Source organism: Canis lupus, chromosome 17 (genome assembly GCF_011100685.1).
Source record: "Canis lupus familiaris isolate Mischka breed German Shepherd chromosome 17, alternate assembly UU_Cfam_GSD_1.0, whole genome shotgun sequence".
Taxonomy (NCBI): Eukaryota; Metazoa; Chordata; class Mammalia; order Carnivora; family Canidae; genus Canis; species Canis lupus.
This window is the reverse complement of record NC_049238.1, coordinates 24,409,366-24,432,975: the sequence shown is the minus strand read 5'-3', so window position 1 is coordinate 24,432,975 and position 23,610 is coordinate 24,409,366. Positions and strand designations below refer to the sequence as shown.

Here is a 23,610-nt window from a genome sequence, read left to right as displayed (position 1 = left end):
CTGCAACCTCCCTTGGCATCATTCCTCCCGGGAGCTAGCCAGCTTCAGAAAGCACCAATGGTGTTTTTCCTGCCAAGCCACCTATGTGCACAGAGGATTTTCTTAATGGTTTAATAAACCGTTATAAAGAACTCCTTGACTTGCCAAGATAAAAACAGCTGCCAAGGGCTTTGCACAATGGGCCTTTTTCCATTGATAGTCACGTTGGTTTGGGAAATGCAAAGTGATAGATAGATATGACCATGTGTACTATGCTGGTCTTGGGCCAGGCAAAGGCCAAGGACAGGAAGGATGCCAGGCATTCAGAGGGCTAATGGGGGTAACTAGGAGGCAGTTTAAAGGGAAATTATTCAGGCAGCCTTGGCCCAGAGGGAAAAGCAAGGAAAAATGAAGAATGTGCCTGTCGTGAAGGGAATGTGTTTCAAGGAGCTGCTCAATATGGAATCAATAGTGGCCCAGGATTCAGGTCCATACATGGGCTGATTCAGAAGGCACTTCACTTGATGCAAGACAAGGTCTGTCCAGATGATTATCCCCAGCCTGTGAGCTCCCAAAGGCTCCCAAATGCGTCCCAAGGACGCATTCCTTGTCCCCAATATCTATCACTGTCCTTGGCACAGAGAAGGTGCTCAGTCAATCTGCATTGAATTAAGACAGATTAGCTTCTCCAGAGCAGATGTCCAAACTAAGTTTACTGCCCTGAAGCAATCAGCAGGACCTAATTAGGATACCTGAGACCAGGCTTCCTTCAGGGGCAGATGGCAAAATCCTCGACATGGTTCATGCACCTGCACATCTGAAATAAAAAATATAATTTGTCATTTGACAAATGGTACAGATTTCCTCTAATCAGGGTTTTTTCCAAACAACCACCAAATGTCTCTTCATAGAGGGTAACTGGTAGCCCAGATGGGGCCTTTGTAGGAATTAAAAGACACAGACAGCTTTGTGCCAACATGCACAGCTCGGAAGTGGAATAGGCTGAGCTACACCCCCTTCTCGCCCCTTGGCTGCACACCCTTGAACAGGACTGATGTAGCATCATTCTGCACAATCTGTAAACTATCCTCAGAGGTTCTATCCTCAAAGGAAAGATGAAAGCAAAATGGGCTCACTGAGTCTTCTCTCCTGACCTCTTGTATCTGTTTAGCCTTAAGTGAACGCGATGACATGGCTCCCACTCCCATGGGTTACCTTCCTCAGCCATGATGGTGGTGATGGTATTATAACTCAGGGTCTGCCTGGGAGAAAGGAAGGACATGCTCAGCCTCTGAGTCAAGTCATGTCCATCTGTCTACCATTTACTCCATTGGCAAACATGTACCAAATACCTAGGACGTGCCAAGTACCACACTAAGCATTGGGAATGCAAAGCCTCCATCCTCAGGGATCTTATGTTGAGGTGGTGGAGACAGATATGCAATTCTTTGGGTATTTGTTTAAGGCAACCCTCATCTCCATTCCTATCCTCATCTTCGCAAGCATTTTGGTGGTTCCTAGATGCAGGGACCAGGTAGGAGCTGTCCTAGGATAGAAGGAAAGAGACACGGTCCATGTCCCACAGCTACTTATATTCTAGTTGGTGACCCATGTAAGTTAGAGTTCCTTGCCAACTGCTCCACAAGTTAGGTGACATGATTCTTTTGAGGAAAACACTCTGTTGACGGTGGGCACACAATGCTGACTTTCCTGACATAACCCACCAATGAGATGTTGGAGGGATGACCTGAGGGCCAATTTCAAACACTGGCAGCATTTTTCATGTTCTCCCCTGAGGACAGGCTGTGGGGCTGCTTTCATTTTCATCTGGGTGGTGAGGCCAATCCTGGGGACAGCATGCCTGTCAGTCTATGGGGTGCCTGTTCTCAGAAGAACCCAACAAGGTCACCTTCTTCCACCTGACCCAGTCCCACTCTACAAAGCCACTTGCTGAGGGACCTCACTCCAGCTCCTTCCCCCATGCAAAGCTCTCCCAGGGTGCTGATGACCCATCGTCTCCTCAGCTTTTAGCAGCCCGCACGTAAGAAGTGGCCACGCACAGCATGGCTCTGCTTCTCTGTGGAATCATCATGGAAGACACTGCCCATAAAGCTGCTCAATGTCCCTAGTAGAAAATTGAATGCAGCTAACAACTTCAGAAGTTTAGGCTAGGAAAAGTTTCTCTTCCCTCAGCCTCCATTGCTTCCTGTTTTTAATCCAAAGAAAAACCATGTCTTCCTCTTTGCTTCAGTGGCTAGGAAGACTAATGCTAAATGATGTGCTCAACTAGAGCAGCTTCTCTTAGCCTAGATTCCTGACACTTTCATTCTCTTCTATCTGTGCGAGCACACATACATGCTCATGCTCACGCTTACACACAATAGTCCTATTTTCTCTCCATCCCTCTCTGGATGCAGATGGGGAAACATACCTACAGGGCTGAGTTGATTCATTCAACACACCTCCTGAGAGGCTCCCAAGAGCCGGGTATGGTGAGGAGGAAGGAACTTCTGCTTTCAGTCCAATAATAAAAGAAGAAGTCAATGCAAGGTGACCCACATGTGGTAGCAAAGGTCAGGAGTGATGAGCACTACAGGCCTTCAGGGAAGGGAGCATCACCATGATCTGGAGCAATTGGGAAAGGCTTCATGACAGGCTGGATGGGTGCAGAACGGGAACAAAGGGCTTAGAAGTCTGAGGACTTCTACAGAGTAAGGCAGGCGTGCCCCTCAACTCCTGGACACACATGGATTCTTGCATTCTTCTCTTGTTCGGATCAGGGACTGTACATAGATGCCACCCAGCTTCAGAACCTTCTCAACCAGGAGTTTCTCAAAGGTAAGGTCAGACCCACAGGCCTACTGGCCCCAACATCATCCCCACTGCTGAGCTAGTCTAGTGTCACCCCCACCCCTGACATTTCCATTTTCTCTGTTCTCTACCCCCAGGAACTTCAGGGGACACATTCTCTTTGGATGAGTGCCGGAGCATCGTGGCTCTGATGGATGTATCCTTTGCTGTGCACAACCCCCTCCCCCACACTCCTGCAGCTCTAAGAGCCCATCTGCTCTGTGGGCTTCCCTGGGGGGTCTAATTAGGATGTTAGGAACGCTTTTCACTCGCATTGTTTTCTCCTCTTTGGTTCTAAGGGCTCACCAAAGAGCCTGGGTTCCTGTGGATTCTATGCTGACCCACCACCTCTCCTGAACAATCACAGCAACAGTGTCAACGGTTACCATCTATCAGGCATCTTGGCATGCCAAGAATAGTACTGGGATGTCCACTTTTCCTTGTAGTTCTTGCAATAACCCTTAGATAGAAGAAGTATGATCCCTCACAGAGAGAGAGAGGGGAGTCCAGAGAGGCTAAATAGTTTGTTAAGTAATCACACAGCCAGTCAGCATTTGTGCCAGGATTTGAAGAGTGTTCAGCCCCCCAAAATCTGTGTCCTAACATCATTCTGTACTACCTTCTGGCAGCACCAATGGGGGCTGTTTTCCTCCCACCCCTCCCCTTAACCACCCGGTGGGTCTTCACTTTCCTTATTCAACAAGCCCCAACTCAGTAAAGATAACAACCTCTGAAACTTGGAGAAAACGCCCCGGTCTACACAGCAGCTGTACCCCGTTAGTGCGGAGGCCGGGGCTGGAGCAATCCGTGGGCACGAGCAGCCGGGCTGGGGATTGAACCCAGGGCTCCCGACTCCTGTCCTGACTGCCGCCCCCCAGTGAGCCATTTCTCCCCAGGAGAGACTGGGCGTCTGCGGCCTCCCCGGGGTGAGACAGATCCCCGGCTCCTCCACTGTTAACAAGGCCCAGTTGGGAGGAGGCCGTGGTCGAGCCAGAGGGCCTCTTGAGGAAATCATAAATCAGGCCCCATCTCCGCTGGCCGTGGCTTGGAATCACCCGGTGACACTGCCCATGCCCTGCGGGTGAATCAGAGTGGCCCGCGGCCCCCCACAGCCCTGGACAGGTAACCCTGGGCTAGAGGCTGTCTGCCAGGCCCCTGCAAAGGCAGGTCTGTGCCCCCCCACCTCCCACCCACCGCTCCCCACCAGCAACTCCAAGGATGGGTTCTTCTCCTCACATTAGCTCTCATTAAACCTACTGTACTCCTCCGGGGTGAGCAGGGCTGGTTCTTGCGCCTTCCCTCCACTCACGTGCACCCTGGTGCTGCTTTAGGGGCTGCAGTGAGCCCTCGTGCTCCTCCCTCCTCTCCCCTGCCAGGGACCCCACTTCTCCTGGTGCAGGCCTTCTGGGCTTTGTCTTCCCCTGGCTGCGAGGGATGCTGACCCCCTTTTCTTGGGGCTGTTTCCTCCTTCTGGTTGTCCATTTTCCTTTGTAAAATAAAACGAAGCCAGGTCCCCACAGACACAGTGGGGTTGGCTAGGGTGGGGCCACATCCAGGTGACACTGGGCTGATGGTGTTACTAGTTTTTTTTTTTTTTTTAAGATTTTATTTATTTATGTATTCATGAGAGAGAGGGGCAGGCAGAGACACAGCAGAGGGAGAAGCAGGCTCCATGCAGGGAGCCCGACATGGGACTCGATCCCAGGTCCCCAGGATCAGGCCCTGGGCTGAAGGTGGCACTAAACCGTTGAGCCACCCGGGCTTCCCAAGATGGTGTTACTAGTTGATGGATGGACATGCTCCTGGCTCTGTCACGGGGCTTCTGCTCCCTGCATGCTGCACAGTTAACTCTTAACTTCCCACCAGCTGAATACAAATGGGCGGCTCGAGGAAGAGGAGTTTGCGAGGCTCTGGGGCCGCCTTGTCAACTGCCAGGTACCGGCATGTTCTCTTTTTGTCCAGCTTAGCAAATATCTACTGGGTGTCCCACATGCACAAGGTTGAGGGCTGTGAAAGAAGAGGAACCCAGCCCTGCCCTCAAGGAGGCTCACATTTTGTTCAGGGAGACTACACACACCACTAGAAGACACATGGCAGTGCCCGAGCAGCGGAGGAACGCTCTAGGAGGTTGAAGGAGAGAGGGGTCACTGTGAACTGTGGCTAAGGCCGCCAGCTAGCATCGCCCTCCCCACTTCTCCCCTGGCTCCCTGAGACATTCCCCCCAGTACACTTGTTCATCTCCCTCCCTTTCTGTCCATCTGCCAGTTAGGACAAAATCACAGAGGTAGCCTCAGCATGGCCTCACCATTGTTCCCAGGACAAGGTCTAACCTCATCAGCGGTGTGCACAACATCCTTGAGCTGGGACCCTACTTTGGGGTCCAGGAGGAGCCTTTGTATTTATCCCACTCGCTCCTTTAGACCCCAGCTGTGATACTCTGAGGCTGGCCAGGATCATTCACCCCGACTGTCCAGCCTTTAGAGTCGCTTCCTGTGAGGTTTCACCTGCCACTAGGCCCAAGTTACTTCCCTCTCAGCTTCTAATGCTTGAACCCACAATAATGTGATAAAGTGTTCCCACGGGGCTATACAAGGATGTATCACCTGTCCCTGGCAGGGTCATTTGGCTTCTCACAGGGCATCGTAATGGCTGGTATGTCTCCCACCCACCATTAGACTGCAGGGCAGGGGCTTCCTCACATTCATCTGCTTCCCCCAGCATCTTTCTTAATGTCTAGTATACAGCAGGCACTCAAAAATGCTGAACAAATGACCAAACTAATGATTTACCAAACGAGTGAATCCCAGTTGAGAGCTTTCTTTAGACTCACCAAAACCAAATAAGGCACCCAAACTCGTTCTTGGGCTGCTATTTCATAGTAACTGTTGCCCTGTGGGCCTGGGTCACACACCTGCTGGGGGTAGGTTGCCTTGGAACAACTCCTGCGGGGCGGCTGAGCAGAGACCCAGATGGGAAGCCTGAGTCTGGTCGTGTGGCAACTGCATGCTTCCTCCCAGAAAGTCACCTGTCCGAGCTCCTATTTGTCACCCAGGAAGTGTGGTGTTGATCAGGATTCCGATGAAAACCAGGGAGAGATAGAAAAGTCCAGGGTGCACAGAAAGCCACCATCTCCTGGGGCTGGGCCAGGACCCAGGACACAGCACCCACCTGCCTGCTATACAAGCACTCACTACCGTGCAAGGCATGTTCCTAAGCTCTTTGTAACGATGCGTTCCTTGTCCCTAGCAGCAGTCCTGTAAGGCAGGTACTGTACTTGCTGCTGTGCTGCAGGTAGGGAAACCGAGGCCTGGAAAGATTAAGTCACTCGAGACTAAGTCATTTAAACCCAGTGGTTTGGTTGCAAAATCTGTGCTTTTAACCACCACCTGAAACCGTCTTGAGCACTCTACACCTCCTGAATTGCAGCAAGCTGCCGCGTGTCAGGAGCCCAATCTAGGAGGTAGGGAAGGAAAGAAAGGGGGTTGGGAGAGAGGAACCCCCAGCCCCACAGCGGGTAGCCAGGGTGGTTGGCTTCACCAGGCAGAGCCCACTCCTGCCTCCCCGGGCACTGAGCTGAGCTGGCTCTGAGCTGGAGCCACTCCTGGTGTATTGAAGCAGTCTCCAGGGATGAAAAAAGGGATTTCTAGGACCCCTCTCTACCCGGGACATCCTCTTTAAGGTGACCGAGGGCACTCATATGGACTTCTTGCTTCCTTTCCCAAATTAGAGTGTTTTCCAGATCATCCAGAAGCGCTCTGGAGTTTTTCTGGGTTTGGATTTGTGGAAGGCTATGACGGATACAGGTAAAGCAGGGGCCTCTCAGTGCCGTCATGATCGGGGCAGCGGTAACGGTGATGTGTGTGTGTGTGTGTGTGTGTGTGTGTGTGTGTGTGTGTGTGTGAGAGAGAGAGAGAGAGAGAGAGAGAGCGAGCGCAGTGCCCACCACTCACGTGCTGTAGGCAAGGCTGGTGCAGGAGAGCTGGGTAGTCAGGAGAGAGCAGATGTCAGCCTCAGTGTTCTCCCTTGATTTCCACCAGCTTCTGTGGGCTTCTAGGCTCAGGACTCAGACACCATCCTCCCCAACCTAAGATCTCCTGTGCCAGTCAGTTTTCCCAATTACCTTTTGTCTCCAAACGGCTCTGTGTGAAAATCACCCCACATCACTGATACCCCACCAGAACTCAAGCTTGCTTTAGAGACACTTCCATCCCAACATGTGGGCTGTCAGGGTTAAACACCCACTGAGCAGGTGGATGTGCTCTCCTCACAGGGCGTTTGGAGCCAAGTGCAATCAAATGACATGTGTCTACTTCAAGAAGGCAAGAGCATTCTGTCCTGGGATGATGATAAGGAGACTGTAGGGTGCCTAAGAGCTTCAGCTCTTTCAGGGAGAGCTCGTACTTATGTCATCTTGTTTAATTGTCTGAGTTACTCTGTGAGCAAGAGTCATTGTCTGTCCTGTGCCAGTGGAGGAAATGGATCACCAGAAGGTTAAGTCAGGAAGCACATCTTCCTGGAGAAAATGTAGGATCAGATTCCCTTAGGTAAATGATGGGAGGAGAGGCTCCATGGTTCCTCCTCCTATGGCTCCCAGAGGGGAGGGCAGGGAGAAGCGTCTTCCTACCTTAGCATCTGTTCTCCCCTTAATTCTTCATAGCAGAGAGCAGTGGTTCTCAAACTCAAGTGTGCACTGGAACCATCTGGAAGCTTTCTAAAGCACAGATTGATGAGCTTCATCCCTCACCCCAAATCTCTGATTCAAGAGGGCTTGAGTGGGGCTCAAGAATTTATATTTCTAAGAGGTTTCCAAGTGAGGCTGATGCCCTTTGTCTGGGGACCGTACATTGAGAACCCTGGAATAGTTATAGAAAGATGAAATCGTATAGGAGACCGCACTAATGACTCCAGAATAATAAAAGGGAGACAGATAGAGAAGAGTTGGAATCCAACTAGAAAATCTCCAAGGAGCAAGTAGATAACTGAAAGGGGTAATGGAGTTAACCGTAAGAAAAGAGGGTGATTTTTGAATGTGACAAGCTCGAGAGTGCAGGCCTATCTAACCAAAGGCATTCAAATTCATATTTTATTAATGCTGCTGGAGAAACCAGATGTCTCTGGTGCATGGGGCCCATGGACCACCAGGCTCACCCCCTTGATGGATGGTTTGGCTTGCAAGGGTCTGCTTGTCCTCCAGAGCTTGTAGACATGGCCATCTGCCAGTTTGCTGTTGTCTGCTTTGGGGTTGGTGCCTCCTGGAGCTCGTAACTAGAGGTGCAAGACAAGCAGGCCTGAAGAAACCAAGGTGCCTGTGTGTTGCCCACCTGTAGCCACCTTCTGAGCATGGTCTCCTCTCTGAGGACCAGCTTCTTTCCTGATCTACCAACTTAGGACTTAATCTCCCACTTCCAGGAACCATACTTGCTCACACTAGCAGCATTCACACCTAAGACCCACAGGCAGTCCTGGGGTTGAGAAACAAGGTCATTTTAAGGTCACCAGCAGAGACAGGCCTGACAAAGGCAGGGCTGGGAGCTTCCAGGTGTTCTGGAAGCTCCCAGTTCACATGGGAATTATCCAATGATTGTGAAGGCTGATGTCTCCAGAGCAGTCAGTGTCTTGACTATCTGAAGTTGATATCTGGCCAAGCTCTAGTACAGTGTCACTGGGGCCCAGCAGCCAATAAGAAGGAGGCAGCTAGAGAACCAAGAAGTGGACTGAATGGGCCCCTGAGCCAAACTGAATAGGGAACAGTGGTGGAAGGCCACCACTCCAGGAAGGTTGCTCAGACTGGCACATCAGAGGACCAGACCTGCTAGCACCCAGCCTCCTCCCACTCACTAACCCACCCCGTGGCCCAGATTTCCTTGCAGGGACCTCCATCAGCAATGAGCTACTGGATCTCATGATCCTCCGGTACAGTGACAACAGCGGCCGGGTCAGCTTCCCTAGCCTGGTCTGCTTCCTGTTGCGACTTGAAGCCATGGCAAGTAAGTGTCACCTGGGGGACATCCTGGAGACCTTTGCAATGACCAAAAAACACAGGAGAGGATCAGGAATGCACTTCTGTCCCAAGGCCTGGGCAAGACCTCAGGTGCAGGGTGGGCTGGGGTCTTGCTCCAAGAGGCAGAGCCAACATTAGCCTGTGTAATGGTGGAGTTGGCTGGGTCCCCTGGGTCCCTTCTACACTCTTTCTGTCCAGGACATTCCCTTATTTCAGGTCTCTTATTTCCTCATCACCCTACTTACTGCCTCTTTCAGAAACCGGTTATTTTAACTCACTGAGTTCCCTCTCCATGTTGTTTATGGTTTAAACCTACTCCATAGTCTTGCAATGGATGATTGGGGTCTCTGCTGAAGGAATCCACACACAAGTGAATAGGTGAGGGCAGGAGGCTCCAGAAATTCAACTATGTATGTCAGATGTTTGGATACTTCTTAGCAGCCTACCCTTTTTTTTTCAATGAAGTCCTATGTAAAACCCCAAGCCATAATATATCTCGAGAGTTGTGTTGGGGTAGAAGTGGGGTCTTGCCTTATCCTAATCCTCACCCCATTCCTAGCAAGAGGCACCTCTGTAAACTCCACAGCTCTGAGACAAATAAAGACTGAGAGAACAGAGCCCTGGAAGCATAAAACAAAGAAGGACGAGGCATAAACTTCCAGAGATTTCTCAGTTGGACAAGGGAGCTTCCTGAAACTGTGCCCATAGAATACTTTATAACACAGACCCACATATCTCCTCAGCCATATACAGAAAAGTGCAGAGTGCAAGGGCACTAGAAGAGGGAGAGGTGAGTGAGGACCAGAGCAGTCAGAGAAAGCTGTCCCATAGGTGTGGGGTTTGGCTGAGAAGAGACAAGGAGGGAGGCCAGGCACACTGGAGAGAATGAGAGAGTACGCAGAAACACCGTGTTTGCTTTTATTTCCCTTGGCCTCTCCTGATTCCTCTCTTCCTCTTTAGAGACTTTCCAGAACCTCTCCAAGGATGGAATAGGACTCTACCTGACAAAAATGGAGGTGAGGTACCTTCCTGTCCCAGACACAGGGCACAGTCTCAGGCCACCTCTCCTGATTCCAAGGAGCATTTTTCTCCCTGGGGATATTGGATAGTCTGTCAAAGGCCAGCCAAGCTGCCGGCCCCCCTGCCTCCAATTACTGCCTTTATATATTGCTGGCTGCCAAGGCTGCTTTAGGATCTTGGCAGACAGATTTTATTTTTTTCCAATAGCTTAATAAAGCAGAGGATTATGTGGGAGTCATAAATCCAGGAGGGAACTGAAGAACACCTGCTGAGCTCACTGTACATCAAACTTACTCCCAGTGAGCTTTAGAAAGAGCCTCTGGCCCAGCCAGCTGGTCAACCCCAGCTATCCCTCTCACTGCCTAGCTACTCAAGTAGCAAAAGATACGCTGTAATGGGGGCTTGAGGCTTCCTTCTGGGGTGGAATTAGCTGGAAATGTTGAGATCTCTGAGACTAGACTGAGAGGGAAGAGGGTACCATTTATCCTGCTCTGTATTAAGGGAACGAATTTAAAGCTATGTCATAATGAAGATGCTTATTTCTCAGTGGATGAACCTGGTCATGTACAACTGAAGCAAGGAGTAGAGCAGACCCCAGAGTCCAGGTAAGACATGGCAGCTCTAGAATAATTTCCTTCTAGGAGCACATTTCCTCGTCTCCCCCAAGACTGCACACTAGACTCTTGCCCTGGAAACAGCTTCCCTAGAGATTATAGAGTCCTTATCTGTGTGAACCAACGCTCAACCTCTCAGGGCCCCTGAATTTCAAAGCCAGTGCTGTAGGCTTCAGCCAAGCCATGGATCGAATGAGCAGTGGGCATTTATGAAAGAGTGTGGCCTGAAAGTCATGAGTGAGAGATTTAGAATTCTTATTTATTCACTTATTTTTATTGAGCTATAATTGACTTTTAATAATGTATTAGTTTTAGGTATACAATATAATGATCTGATATATGTATATATTGTGGAGTGATCACCATAGTGAGTCTGGTTAACATCCATCACTGCACACAGTTACACAGTTTTTTCCTTGTGACGAGAACTTTTATGATTTACTCTTAGCAACTTCCAAGTACATATGCAATACAGTATTGTTAACTATAGTCACAGCTCTGAACATCACATCCCCAGGACTTAATTATCTTATGATTGGCAGTTTGTACCTTTAGACCATCTTTTGCCCACCCTTCCACCTCCTACTTCTAGGAACCATCGATCTGTTCTATCTATGAGTTTTGTTTTTACATTCCACATATAAGTAAGATCATGCAGCATTTGTCTTTCTCTGATTTATTTCACTTACCATAATGCCCTCAAGGTAGGTCCCTCCGTGTTGTCCTTTTCTGTGGCTGAATAATAGTTCTTTGCATTAAAATAGATTTTCATCATCCATCCATCTGTTTGGTGGACACTTAGGTTGTTTCCATGTCTTGCCTGTTGTAAGTAATGCTGCAGTGAACATGGGCTGCACATAACTTTTTAAGTCGGTGTTTTTGCTTCCTTCAGATAAATACCCAGAAGTAGTTGCCAGATCATATGATAGTTCTGCTGTTAATTTTTTGAGGGACCTCCATACTGTTTTCAACAGTGGCTGCATCAATTTACATCCCCATCAAGAGTACACGAGGGTTCCCTTTTCTCTACAGCCTTGTGAACACATGTTATATCTTGTCTTTTCTCAAATAGCCATTCTAACCCGTGTGAGGTGATAACTCACTGTGGTTTGGATTTATACTTCCCTGATTACTAGAATGTTCTACCTTTTCATGCACCTGTTAGCCATTTGTATGTCTTCTTTGGAAAAATGTCTCTTGGTCTTACTTGATTATTTTTGCTTTTGTCGCTTTGGCTTTTGGTGTCAAATCTAAAAAGTCATTGCCAATACCGACGTCAAGGAGCTTATCCCCAATGTTTTCTTCTAGGAGTTTTATGGTTTCAGGCCTTACATTCAAGTCTTTAATCCTTTTTTTTAGTTGGTTTTTGTATGTGGTGTAAAATAGTGGCTCAGTTTCATTCTATAATTCTTAATTTGAAATTCCAAAGAGGAAAGGAAGGCAATCACTCATCACAGGAAAGGCTAATGTGTGGAGCAGTAGAAATGATCAGACCCTGGGGAGATGAGAACTGGGTCCAGCCTCAGATCTACCATTGCCTCACTGTGCAGCTGTTCACACATCTGTAGGCATCATCAACATCTATACCTCTAGCATAAGCATGCTGAAAAATTAATGCCCATGTCACATTTCTTCTACATGATTATTTTCAGGGAACAGACTCTAGAGATACATAGTCCATACCCCAGACTACTTTAACAGCAGCCCCAACAATCTGCCAGAACCTTCCAGGACTGGGGTGCTCAAAATTTTGTGTTCCCCATTGTTGGATATTTCCAGGTATTAGGTGGTTTTTGTTTTGTTTTGTTTTGTTTTGTTTTTAATCTCGAGGCAACAATCTATTTCCCTGGAACACCCCTCCCGCCCCCATGCTTCAAGTTCTACTCTGGACCACTGTAGAAAAAAGACTGCACGTGCCAGACCTTCACATACTTGCAGACAACTCTGCTGCCTCACCAAGGCCTGTCTTTTTTTTTTTTTTTAAAGATTTTATTTATTCATGAGAGACACAGGGAGAGAGAGACAGGAAGAGTCACAGGCAGAGGGAGAAGCAGGCTCCATTCAGGGAGCCTGATGTGGGACTCGATCCCAGGACCCCAGGATCAGGCCCTGGACTGAAGGCAGGCGCCAAACCGCTGAGCCACCCAGGGATCCCCAAGGCCTGTCTTTTTACTTAGTCCTCTTGATTCTTATCTGAGACCTATTGGTGGCCTTTTCTATATGCCAATGTCCCTTTGAAATACACAGTTCTGCTATGCAGCAGTCTTGTAATCAGCATATTTGGGGACCCTATAATTTTTGTAGGGCATTTGTTGAATCTCCCAACTGTGTACCTTGAAATCAAGAGACAGACACTCTCTCCATAAAGAAATGATATTTTAGCATTAATATTTCCTGATGAACTCTTGGTGCTTCTTAATAAATACAAGTTAACAAACATTCGGAGATCAAAGTTAATTAGATTCACCTGTATTTTCTTGAATTCTCCTTTCATATCTTTTTAAAAAATAGGGCATTTGAATATTTCCCATTTCTAGTCTGCCTGATTTCCTATTCCAATCTGCATGCTTTCTAATGTCAGGAATGATTCTTCAATTGTATCTTTAAGCTAATTTAGCATGCAGGACCTAAAGCTTGAACTTTTAAAATAACTGGACTGTTTCTCATTATCCTCTCTCCTATATAGGGTCCCAATTCCCTCTCAACTAATTTTTCTATACTTCCTGTTCTGAACATTGTGTAAGAAGGAAGTATAATATAAGATGCATGGTTATGTGTGTTTCAGTCTTTTTCATTAACACCTGTCATCATCATCCCTAAGAGTGCTCCCTATCTTCCTTATTAATCACTGCCCTCTGACATCATATTCTTAAAGTAGATCCACTCACTCTTGGGTGATGGGTTGCTATGCAGAACTGGAGGCAGGAAGATAAAGAAGTTCTGCTTCCAAATCTACAAACTCACCTTCATCTATAACCATCTCCCACCTTCCTCCTGTTGTGCTAGAGGGCGTATGTCTCTGAGGATGTTCTGGATCTCATTACCTTCTCCCTTCATAAGGACCCAATAGAATGAATTCTCTCCTCTGTATTCTGAATACTAAATCTCTCATCTGGAGTCTTCCAACTCCCATCAAAACATGCTTATTCTTTAAATTTCCTCCATCCGTATTCCCTTCCAGCTACAACTCCCTCTCCTCCCTTTACAACCAAACTTCATATAAGAGCTAATTGTCTCCACATCTTCTCCTCCCACATTCCCCTCCAAATTACTTCAATTTGGATTTCTCAGACATCATCTCTCTCCCTGACTTTTGCATTGGCCCCCTATCTGATTTTCCTATATCCACTTCCTTCGCTCAAGTTAATTTCCTACAGTCTAAGCACACTTTTTAAAATTCACATCCAATCATTGCATTCCCCTTGTTAAAACCCTTCAACGTCTTCCTATTTACTATTCAGGAAAAGTTTAAAGTCATGAACGTGGCCTGTATCACCTGGCCTCTGCCCACTTACCTAACCATACCTTGCATCTCTCCTTCCTGCATTCTACTTCCACCATGCCAGCATTACCTTTTTTCCCCTCCAATGTTTCATTCTTTTCCCAATCTCAGGTCCTTTGCCCCTACTGTCTGCTCAACCCTAAGGTTAGTTATATAAGTCCTGATCTTTCGTGCCTTAACCGCATTGGGTTCTCATATTATTTACTCACTATCACACTGCCTGGATCATGACATTCAGAACCCTTTATTGTTGTATTTACCCACTCATTATGTTTTCTAGGGCCTTATTGAAATGTGATTCACACATCATATGGTTTATCCATTTACGATATAGAGTTCAGTTGCTTTCAGTGTAGTCACAGAGCCATGCAACCATCACCACAATATAACTTTAGAACATTTTTGATCACCGCACAAAGGAACCCCATGTCCAACAGCAGTCACTTCCTATGTTTGCTCTACCTTCTAGTCCTGGGAAACCACTAATCTGCTTTCTAAATCTATTGATTTCCCTGTTCTGGACAGTTTACATAATTGGAGTCCTGTAACATGTGATCTATTTCTTTCGTCCATGTGGTAGTATGTATCAAGATTTCATTTCTTTTTAGTGCCAATTTCTTTTTAGTGATGTTTCATTTTGTAAGTATACCATCTTTTATTCATCCATTCATCGGTTGATGGACATTTATTTAGGTTGTTTCTACTTTCTGCCTGTTGTGGATAATTCTGCTATGGTTGTTTGTATACAGGTTTTTGCATCGATATGTTTGCATTTTGCTTGTGTGTATACTGAGGAGTGGAATTGCTGGGTCATGATAACTCTTGTGGTAACATTTTTAGGGAATGCTTTCCAAAGCCATTGCACCATTTTGCACTCCCACGAGCAGTGAATGAGAATTCTGACTTGTCTGCATCCTTGCCAACTTGTCATTTTTATTATAGCCGTCCTACAGAGTGTAAAGTGAGAGCTCATGGTGGTTTTGGTTTGCAGTTCCTTGACTGCTCATGATGTTGAACATCTTTTCAGTGCTACTGACCATTTGTATATCTTCCTTGGAGAAATGTCTATTCAGGTCCCTTGTTCATTTTTAAATTGGTTTATTTAACTTTTTTTAACCTACTTGTCAGAGTTCTTTATATATATATATATATATTCATTCTAGTTATAAGTCCCTTATCACCTATGTGATTTTCAAAGATTTTCTTGCATTGTAGGTTGTCTGTTAAGTTTCTTGGTTATATCATTTATAGAACACAAGTTTTTAATTTTGATGAAGCCCAATTTACCTACTTTTTTGTGTCACTTGAAACTTTTAGTGTTATATACAAGAAATCATTACCTCATCTAAGAACATGAATATTTACTCCTGTATTTTTCTCCTAAAAGTTTTCTAATTTATCTAATACATTTAGGTATTTGATCCTTTCTGAGGTATTTTTTTTTACATGGTGTGATGTAGAGTCCAACTTCATTCTTTTGCAAGTGTATATCCAATTGTCCCAGCACCTCTTGTTGAAAAGACTCTTCTTTGCCCCATTTTATTGTCTTAGCACCCTTTTCAAAAGTCAATTTATCATAATGTAAGGATTTATTTCTGAATTTTCCATTATGTTCCATTGATCTATATGTCTGTCCTTATGCCAGTACCACATTGTGTTGATTACTATAGTTTTGTAGTAAGTTTTGAAATCAGGAAGCATGAGTCTTCCAGCTTGGTTTCCTTTTTCAAGATTGCTTTGGTAATTCTGGGTTCCTTGCTTTTACATATGAATTTTAAGATCAACTTGACAAATTTTGCAGGAAAAAAAAGGCAGCTGAGATTTTGATAGCAATTACATAAATCTGTAGATCAATCCAGAGAGTATTGTCAACTTCACAATCTAAAGCCTTCTGGTCTGTGAACATGAGACTTCTCTCCATTGTTTTAGTTTTTTATTTCTTTCAGCAATGTTTTATTGTTTTCAATGTAGAAGTTCTACACTTCCTTAGTTCAATTTATTCCTAAGTATTGTATTTTTGATGCTATTATAAATAATATCATTTTCAGATGTTTCATTGCTAATATATAGAAATAAAATTGATTTTTGTATATTGATCTTACATTCTTCTACCATGCTGAACTCATTTATTAGTTCTAATGGTTTTTAGGGGATTCCTTAGGGTTTTATATCCATAAAATCATGTCATCTGTAGAACTGCAAGTAGTTTTATGTCTTCCATTCCAATCTGGATGCCTTTTTTATTTTTCTTACCTAATTTTCTTGGCTAGAACTTCTAGGACAATGCTGACTAAAGGTGAATAAAGCAGACACCTTTGTCTGCTTGGTGTTCCTGATGTTGGGAGAATACACTCTTACCAATAAGTATAATGTTACCTGTGGGATTTTCATAGATTCTATTTGTCAAGCTGAGGAAGTTCCCCCTCAATTTGTAGTTTGCTGATTCAACACACTTTTAATTACTTGCTTGATGTCTCTATTCCCTGCTGGACTGTAAGCTTAGGTATGTCTTTTTGTTGCTATCTCTTAGCACGCCGCAAAAAGCCTGGCATAGAGGAACCACTCAATAACAATTTCCCAAATGACTGAAAGAAATTGCCCTTTCAGGTTCATGTCTTCCTTTGTTTGTTCTTGTCCCAATTTTTATAAATGTTGTCTTCAACCCAGTTCTTCCTGCCATCAGCTATTTGTCTATTTCTTGCCTACCAGGATTACTGGAAAGCAGATAATTAACATTACCTTGTTCTAATCTCTAGGACGTCATGCTATATATATTTTTATAAAAGGCTTATTGTCTGACCTGTTGATCCTCTCATCCTTTTGAAAACTGCTTCCCTGAGTCCAGGGCACATTTCAACTCTGCCCAACACCCCTTTGTTTTGCTACTATGAAGTCAAAGTTACCTTCTTCCAGGATTTCCATCACTCCCAGGTTAGCAAAGAGACTCTCACTATTGGCCAGCATCCAATCCAGAGAAAAGTTCCCTTTCCTTGTTCATCTGACCCTCTGGGCAATGAAGCTGTCACTAGAACAAGTGAAGGCCTTGTCAGATGAGCTAAGTGAGCTTCTCCCCTGAGGTTGGGGTTGCTAAAGCCTCTTCATCAGCCTGCTTAGACCCACCAGGCAAGCTGGCATGTACTCCCATTGGGAGAACACTTCTGTTCCTCTCTCTCTTATCTCCAACCCATCTGTTCTACTCTCACTTAATAAATTAGGATATAGAAGTGTGTAACCAGACAACTCTTCTTCCTCCCCTCCCATCATACCTATTTCTTTTGAATGAAGCATGTACCCCCATTGTCATATTGCAGGCAATGTTTAGGTCAAAAAATGCTAATGCTCAATGTATTGGTATATGATGCTTGGAGAATTAAGGCTATTGTTGCCCTTATCTGCTTTCAAGTCCAGAGTAAGTAAGTAAGTAAATCAGTAAGGTGTAAGTCACACTCTGCTGAGAGTTTGTCTAGCTAATGTCATCTACATTCATGTTGGTCTACTCTCAGTATGGCAATAAAGTGCCTTACTCTAACAAGGTTATTATTTATAACAGTTTACTACTACATGGAAGTAAACTGTCCTAAGGAATGGGCCATTTTGTCCTACTCTGCATGAAGGTGACATCTCCTATTCTGCTTACCAAAGACATTCTTTTTGAGAGTTGAGAGTCTGGATTTGCTTCCAGGGAGGTGAAACTCTCCACTGCCTTGGCCAACATACACCTGGTGATTACTATAGAACCCAGCATATCCAGCCTTCCAAATCTGGCTTTTAAAAAGAACTGTATCCAACTAGAAAAAAAAATGACTTGAATACTCCAAGGGCATAAACCAAGAAGGAGGAAGAGTTGGCATCCAGGAAATAGGATCCAGTACTAGACCCTTCACTAACTAGGGAAGTCCCACAGAAAGAGAGAGGAAGAAGACCAACAGGGAGCAGAGTCATCTTTGGGGAAAATGGACCCAGTAGTTTATCTGATTACTTAATCATGGGTAAAATTGTACTCAGAAGGATTTTAAAATTTTGCTGGAGAAATTTTGGAAGAATTATTAGGATAATGACAGAGACTAAGCAGATTTTTTCAATGAGGTAATTATTAACTCCTGAAGAACAAAGAGTTATAGAAAAAAAAGAAGTGATCCTGGAGTATTTTTTCACTCAGCAGTGAACTTGTACATACATAATTGTGATAAAATAAAAATGGAATATGGATTTAACAAAAAAATGTGACATAAATATATTGGAGAATGGAGGGGAGAAGTGCAGGTATAGAATGAGTTAAGAGCATGCCAGCCCAATTTCCCAGCATAAGAAGTCAGGCAATTAATCATGGACAAGTCCAGGGGTAACTGTGCAGGCATATCATAGGGAAATATTGAGGTACACATCAAAAGAAAGAGTCTGGAAAGAGGAATTTAGGGCATGAATGGGACAGAGGACTGCTGTTTTTTTCTTTCTGCCTTATTATACCGTTTTAAAATTCTACATGCTAGGCTGGACTTTTATGAAAAATAAGCAAGCTAGTAAATAGACTGAGAAAAGAGTTTTTAAGATTCAAGAAGAAAGAGATAGAGAAGAATCAAGTCTTAACCACAAGGCCAGGAATGCTAGCTGATTATAGTTGTAGCAAAAATGTCCACGCAAGAACATCACTTTAATCCAAGAGATGTACACTTGAGAAAAGCCACTCTTCTACAGCAGACCTTAGCTCTGCTGAAACAGAGGAAAGAGCTGCTGTCATTCTAGGTGCTCCTGGTCTCAGCCCTTCCAGCCTGCCCAGAAGGTCAGAAGAACATCTCCCAAACTTACCCTCCTTTCTGACACAGGCGCTCAGGTGCTCAGTGTGCCAGTTTGGACTAAGGACAGAGTAGGTGGTGGGTAGGGTGCCCCCGAGGAATTTTGGAGAAGGAGGTGGAGATATTCCTGCCCACTGGGGAGCCATGGAGGTGATGGAGCTGGTCCAGCCTCAACATCAGGTGGTACATACACTCCCTCTGTTGTCTCGTGATCCCAAACAGTATCTGTGGGAATGGGTCCAGGCCCCTGTGGTCACTCAAAGGAAGCAAAGCTTCTTTACTCACCTGGCCTTCTGCATTTGAGCATCTGTGCTTTCTCTAGGACAAGCTCCCAGTGATCCCTCAAGAATCTGGCTCTCATCACAATAATCTGCCCCCATGATTGTGATACGATGAAACCTGCTCTCCCTGAAATGTAGTCAAAGCTGCCTTCAAGGAACCAGGTCCAAGTCTTCAGCTGGGTCAGGCCCTAGTAAGCCTGAGGTCCCAGAGCAGATCCCCTGAACACTTCAGGACACCAGCCTCGGATACCCTGGAGGATGAAGCAGATGTTCCATTGTGTGGAAGAAGGAGAGAAGCTTCATCTCGGCTGCCTCCCTCCAGTCCAATTCATTTCTAGGAAAAGCCAGAATAAGCCAGTCTGCCCACCCACAGGGTGCTGGGGGCAACATGGGCACAGTCCGCTGGGCATTGCAAAATAATCATACTTCCCGCTGTCTGTATCCTGATTGTTTCACAGCCAAATGGCAAAATAAAGCACAGTTCCTATAAAGGTTTTGGACTCTGTGACAAATAGGATCATAATTCTGGATAAAAAAATGTTTGGGGAAGGAGAAATCCAGCCAGCAAGGCCAATGTCTCCATCCCTCTTTATTCATAAAGTTCTCTCTGAAAGAGCTTGGCCCACTACATCATAGACGAGTTTCCAGAGAGTAACCAGACCAGATCCCACTCAGGAGAATCTGTGGTTTGAGGCCACATTCCTGGAAGCATTCCCCAGTGGGAGAACCCTTACAAATATGTGTGTCGAGAGGACAGGAGGGAGGAGACTTTCTGAGCTGACACCATCAGAAGGCAGATGGTGTAGGGCAGGGATACGCCGTTGCAAACACCCGTGCTCAGGAATAAGGTCAACATTGGGAGGCGGACTCATCCTGGTACGAAGGACAAACATCAACTAACCTGCATCCCACAGGGCCTGATGCAAAGTGTTCATGATCATTTCGGCAGCATAGCAGGGACAGATGCACAGCAAAGCTTGGGGTCATCTTGCCTCCTTAACCAGTAATGGTTATCAGCATGGACTTAGGAGGTAGAGCTAATGCCTGAGGACCCTGAGTCCCTGGGCTGTCAGACTGCTCTCTTAAGTAAGATTCCCTGCATGCAAAACACTGGTACCAACAGATAACAGACTCTGCTAAAAACCATGAGATGGCAGTTGGGGAGGGGGGCGCGGTGCTGGTGCCCAAAAGAATGAATGAGCCACGTCCCGCAGGACTTCACCTGAACATCCAGGTGGAAAACCCAACAGACCTGCACACTTTGCTGCCCCAACTACATGTCACCCCAGACTCCTGGGCCTGCTTTGGTACTGGGAGACAGGGCCCAGGGTTGGCCATGCCTCCTCTGTCCCGCTGGATTGGTGCCCATAGGACACAGAGTAGTTTCCTACCTCACAGGGCTCTGCTCAAGAACCGGTCTTTAATTTTCTCTTTAACCTAACAGGATATAAGAAGAAAGTTCACTCAATTGATGAATTGAAAAGTGGGTTCTGAGCCACACTGGGGCTAGAGGGCTTGCATGGCCCTGGGGGAGGGGACTGGCTTCTCTCCATGGAGCTGGGGGGAACTTTGTCCCCATCTTCCCATGAGAGGGAAGGGCCTTGATCCTTAGCCCTGGCACAGGGCACACCAGGCAGCTTATGACTAGGCTGTGCCTTCCCAGGGATCCCCAAATCCTTCAGCCAAGGTCAGGAAAGTCCCCAAAGCAGGGCTGAAGATACCCTGGCTCTACCAGCTTCTCCCTATGGGTTCTGGGAGCAGGTTATGATGTCTCTGGAAATGAGACAGTGGGCAAGTGGCACAGCTGGTGCCAGAGGGATGGGGAGGGGTGGGAGCCCTCAAGGAACCAATGGGGTGGCCTCAGACCCCTAGAGCCTTCACAGCTGCAGCCACTCCATGAGGGAAGCAGGGCGGCCAGGCTCTCCTTGCCATTCTAAGAGATAGCTGCCCCCCATTACAAGCGGCAGATACTAGACTGAAACCCACGTCCCTCGACTCAGCAGCTGTGCCTAGGCTGGCCCTGCCTGGAGGAGAGGACAGGCCTGCTCCTGAGCACTGAGGCTTACCCCAGTGAGGAGGAGCATCTGAAAGTGGGTGCATGGACATACGTGCACATGCACACACACATCAGGGAGGCCCAGCCCCAGAAAGCACCACGTGCACACCCAGTGGCTTTGGGTGATGTCAACCTTGCTTCTACCAGAACAGAAGTGGATCCCTTTGCTGACTTCCTTCTTGCCACCTCTAGCCCCGGGGGTCAGAGGCAGGACTTACAGTGAGAAATCACAGAGGACTTGCCATGCCTGTGCACTGCCTCAGGCCCGCCCTGCTGCTTCCCCTTTGTTCCCTCAATGGCCCTCAGCTCATCAGTTAGACTCCTTGAAGAAGCTCAGATGTAGGCAGCTCACTTCAATGAGGAGTTCTCGAACTTTTATGGTCAACTCACCTCTGTCTTACATTAAGAATGGAAATAATACTGGGTGACGGGCACTGAGGGGGGCACTTGACGGGATAAGCACTGGGTAATATGCTATATGTTGGCAAATTGAACTCCAATAATAAAAAAAAAGAATAGAGATAATATAACTTAACCAAAACTAAGCGTTTTAAACTTTCCATTCCATATAACAGCCAGTTGGGGGAGGGGTGGGAATAGGACAAGGGGAAAGGGTATGGAACACAGAGGCTACATGGGAAGAACAGAGGGTATTAGGTGGTGTCAGGCAGGAAAACAGGAACCACTCTGGAGTGGCTGGAGGAGCAAAGGCCAGAGAAGGTGCCCAGGGACTCCCAGGCCTACCACTAGCTTTCAGAGAACAAGTTGCTGCTGCCATCCTAGCCAGACGCTGCAGGCTGCAGGGAACCGTCAGCAGGGGTCACGGCTGCCTGCAGCCCTAAGGCGGGGGAGTTGCAGGGCAGCTCACATCTCCTGAAGCCTGCCTGCCTGCCTGCCCTGCTAGGGGAAGAGGAATAAGGCTTCTGTCTCTCTTCTGCCTCCCAGATGTCACATAAGTGCGTCTCACTGGGGGGACTTAAAGTGTATCAGGAACTCTCCTGCAAGGTGGTTCTCAGGCTTCCAGCCCCTTCCAGACAGGAGAGGATACAGAAGGGGGTGTAAGGAGCGTCAGGTGCCAACAGAAAAGAGAAATGGAGGGAGAGAAGGAAAGACAAGCAGGTGGATATGGAGAGCCAGGAGAAGAAGGAAGATTCTGGGAGTGGGGCAGACAGATGTGGTGTGGTGGGGAGCCATAGAGACAGATGAGTAAGATGGGAGAGGCTGAGGACAAGGCCAAAATCGGGAGATCAGGACAGAAGGACGAGGGCTGGGGCCCATGGATGTGGATGGGGGTATTGGCGATCAAGCCCAATCATTGGAAAGCCGTTGCCAGGGGAAGTGACTCGCCCAACACTGATCAGGGTTAGGCCTGTAACTCTCAAGCTTTATTGTGCATAAAAATTACCTGGAATAACTTTTGTTAAAAAAAAAAAAAAAAAGATCTATTATTTATTTGAGAGGGAGAGAAAGGGAGAGTTCAAGTGGGGGAGGGGTGGAGAGAGAGAATCCCAAGCAGACTCCTAAACGAGTACAGAGCCCCACTCAGGACTCAACCCCAGGACCCCACAATCCTGAGCCAAAAACCTAGAGTCAGACACTGAATGATGGAGCCACCCAGGCACCCCACCTGGAGAAAGTTTTTGAAAAAGCTTCACAGATGCTGATCCAGAAAGCCTGGGGCTAGGCCTGGGAATCTGCTTTTATTGAAAGTCCCCAAGCGATGCCTGTGGTCCTTGGGCAACATTTTAAAGATTTATTTATTTATTATGAGAGACAGAGAGAGAGAGAGAGGCAGAGACACAGGCGGAGGGAGAAGCAGGCTCCATGCTGGGAGCCTGATGTGGGACTCGATCCCGGGACTCCAGGATCGGACCCTGGGCCAAAGGCATGCACCAAACCGCTGAGCCACCCAGGGATCCCCCTTGGGCAACATTTCAGATGTCCCTGCTCTTCTAACTCCACCGAAGGCTCACAGCACTCTGGGCCTCCGCAGGCACAGGAGGCGGAAGGTGCCTCACGACTTCCAGCCCCAGAGCTCCCAGCTGCACTCTGCATGCAGCACCCCATAGCCCCCGGAGTCCTCCCTCCCCGCACCCAGCTGCCTCCTCCCTTTCCTCCCAGCTCCCAGAGAGCTGATGTCCTGGTTTATTTTTACCTCCAACAAGCTAATTAAGCAATAATCCTAGAAGAATCCATCACTCTGACAAGGTTGTTGATTAACCATCCCCCAGCCAAACCAAGAGCGCTTCACATCCCAGTGGAATGGTCAATAAGGAGTCGGGCCCTGCTTGGCTGCGGCAGCAGAGCTGGTGAGGCCTGCATCCCAGCAGAGGCGGAGGTGAAGCAGGTGAGGGCTGCATCCCAGCAGAGGCGGAGGTGGAGCAGGTGAGGCCTGCATCCCAGCAGAGGCGGAGGTGAAGCAGGTGAGGGCTGCATCCCAGCAGAGGCAGAGGTGGAGCAGGTGAGGCCTGCATCCCAGCAGAGGTGGAGGTGGAGCAGGTGAGGCCTGCATCC

The 23,610-nt window shown here is 47.0% G+C and overlaps 1 protein-coding gene across 3 annotated transcripts in view; it reads left to right on the top strand.

The window, feature by feature from the left end:
- CAPN13 (calpain 13) overlaps positions 1-19,531 on the top strand; it is a 78,433-nt gene extending 58,902 nt beyond the window's left edge. For all 3 annotated transcript variants that reach the window (XM_038561197.1, XM_038561196.1, XM_038561195.1), the window contains 8 exons: positions 2,760-2,817; positions 2,928-2,986; positions 4,696-4,764; positions 6,557-6,632; positions 8,688-8,816; positions 9,791-9,846; positions 10,398-10,455; positions 19,082-19,531. In XM_038561197.1, the coding sequence (XP_038417125.1) occupies positions 2,760-2,817; positions 2,928-2,986; positions 4,696-4,764; positions 6,557-6,632; positions 8,688-8,816; positions 9,791-9,846; positions 10,398-10,424 (474 nt within the window). In that variant the 3' untranslated portion in view covers positions 10,425-10,455; positions 19,082-19,531. The remainder of the gene's footprint in view (positions 1-2,759; positions 2,818-2,927; positions 2,987-4,695; positions 4,765-6,556; positions 6,633-8,687; positions 8,817-9,790; positions 9,847-10,397; positions 10,456-19,081) is intronic.
- The last annotated feature ends 4,079 nt before the right edge of the window (positions 19,532-23,610 follow it).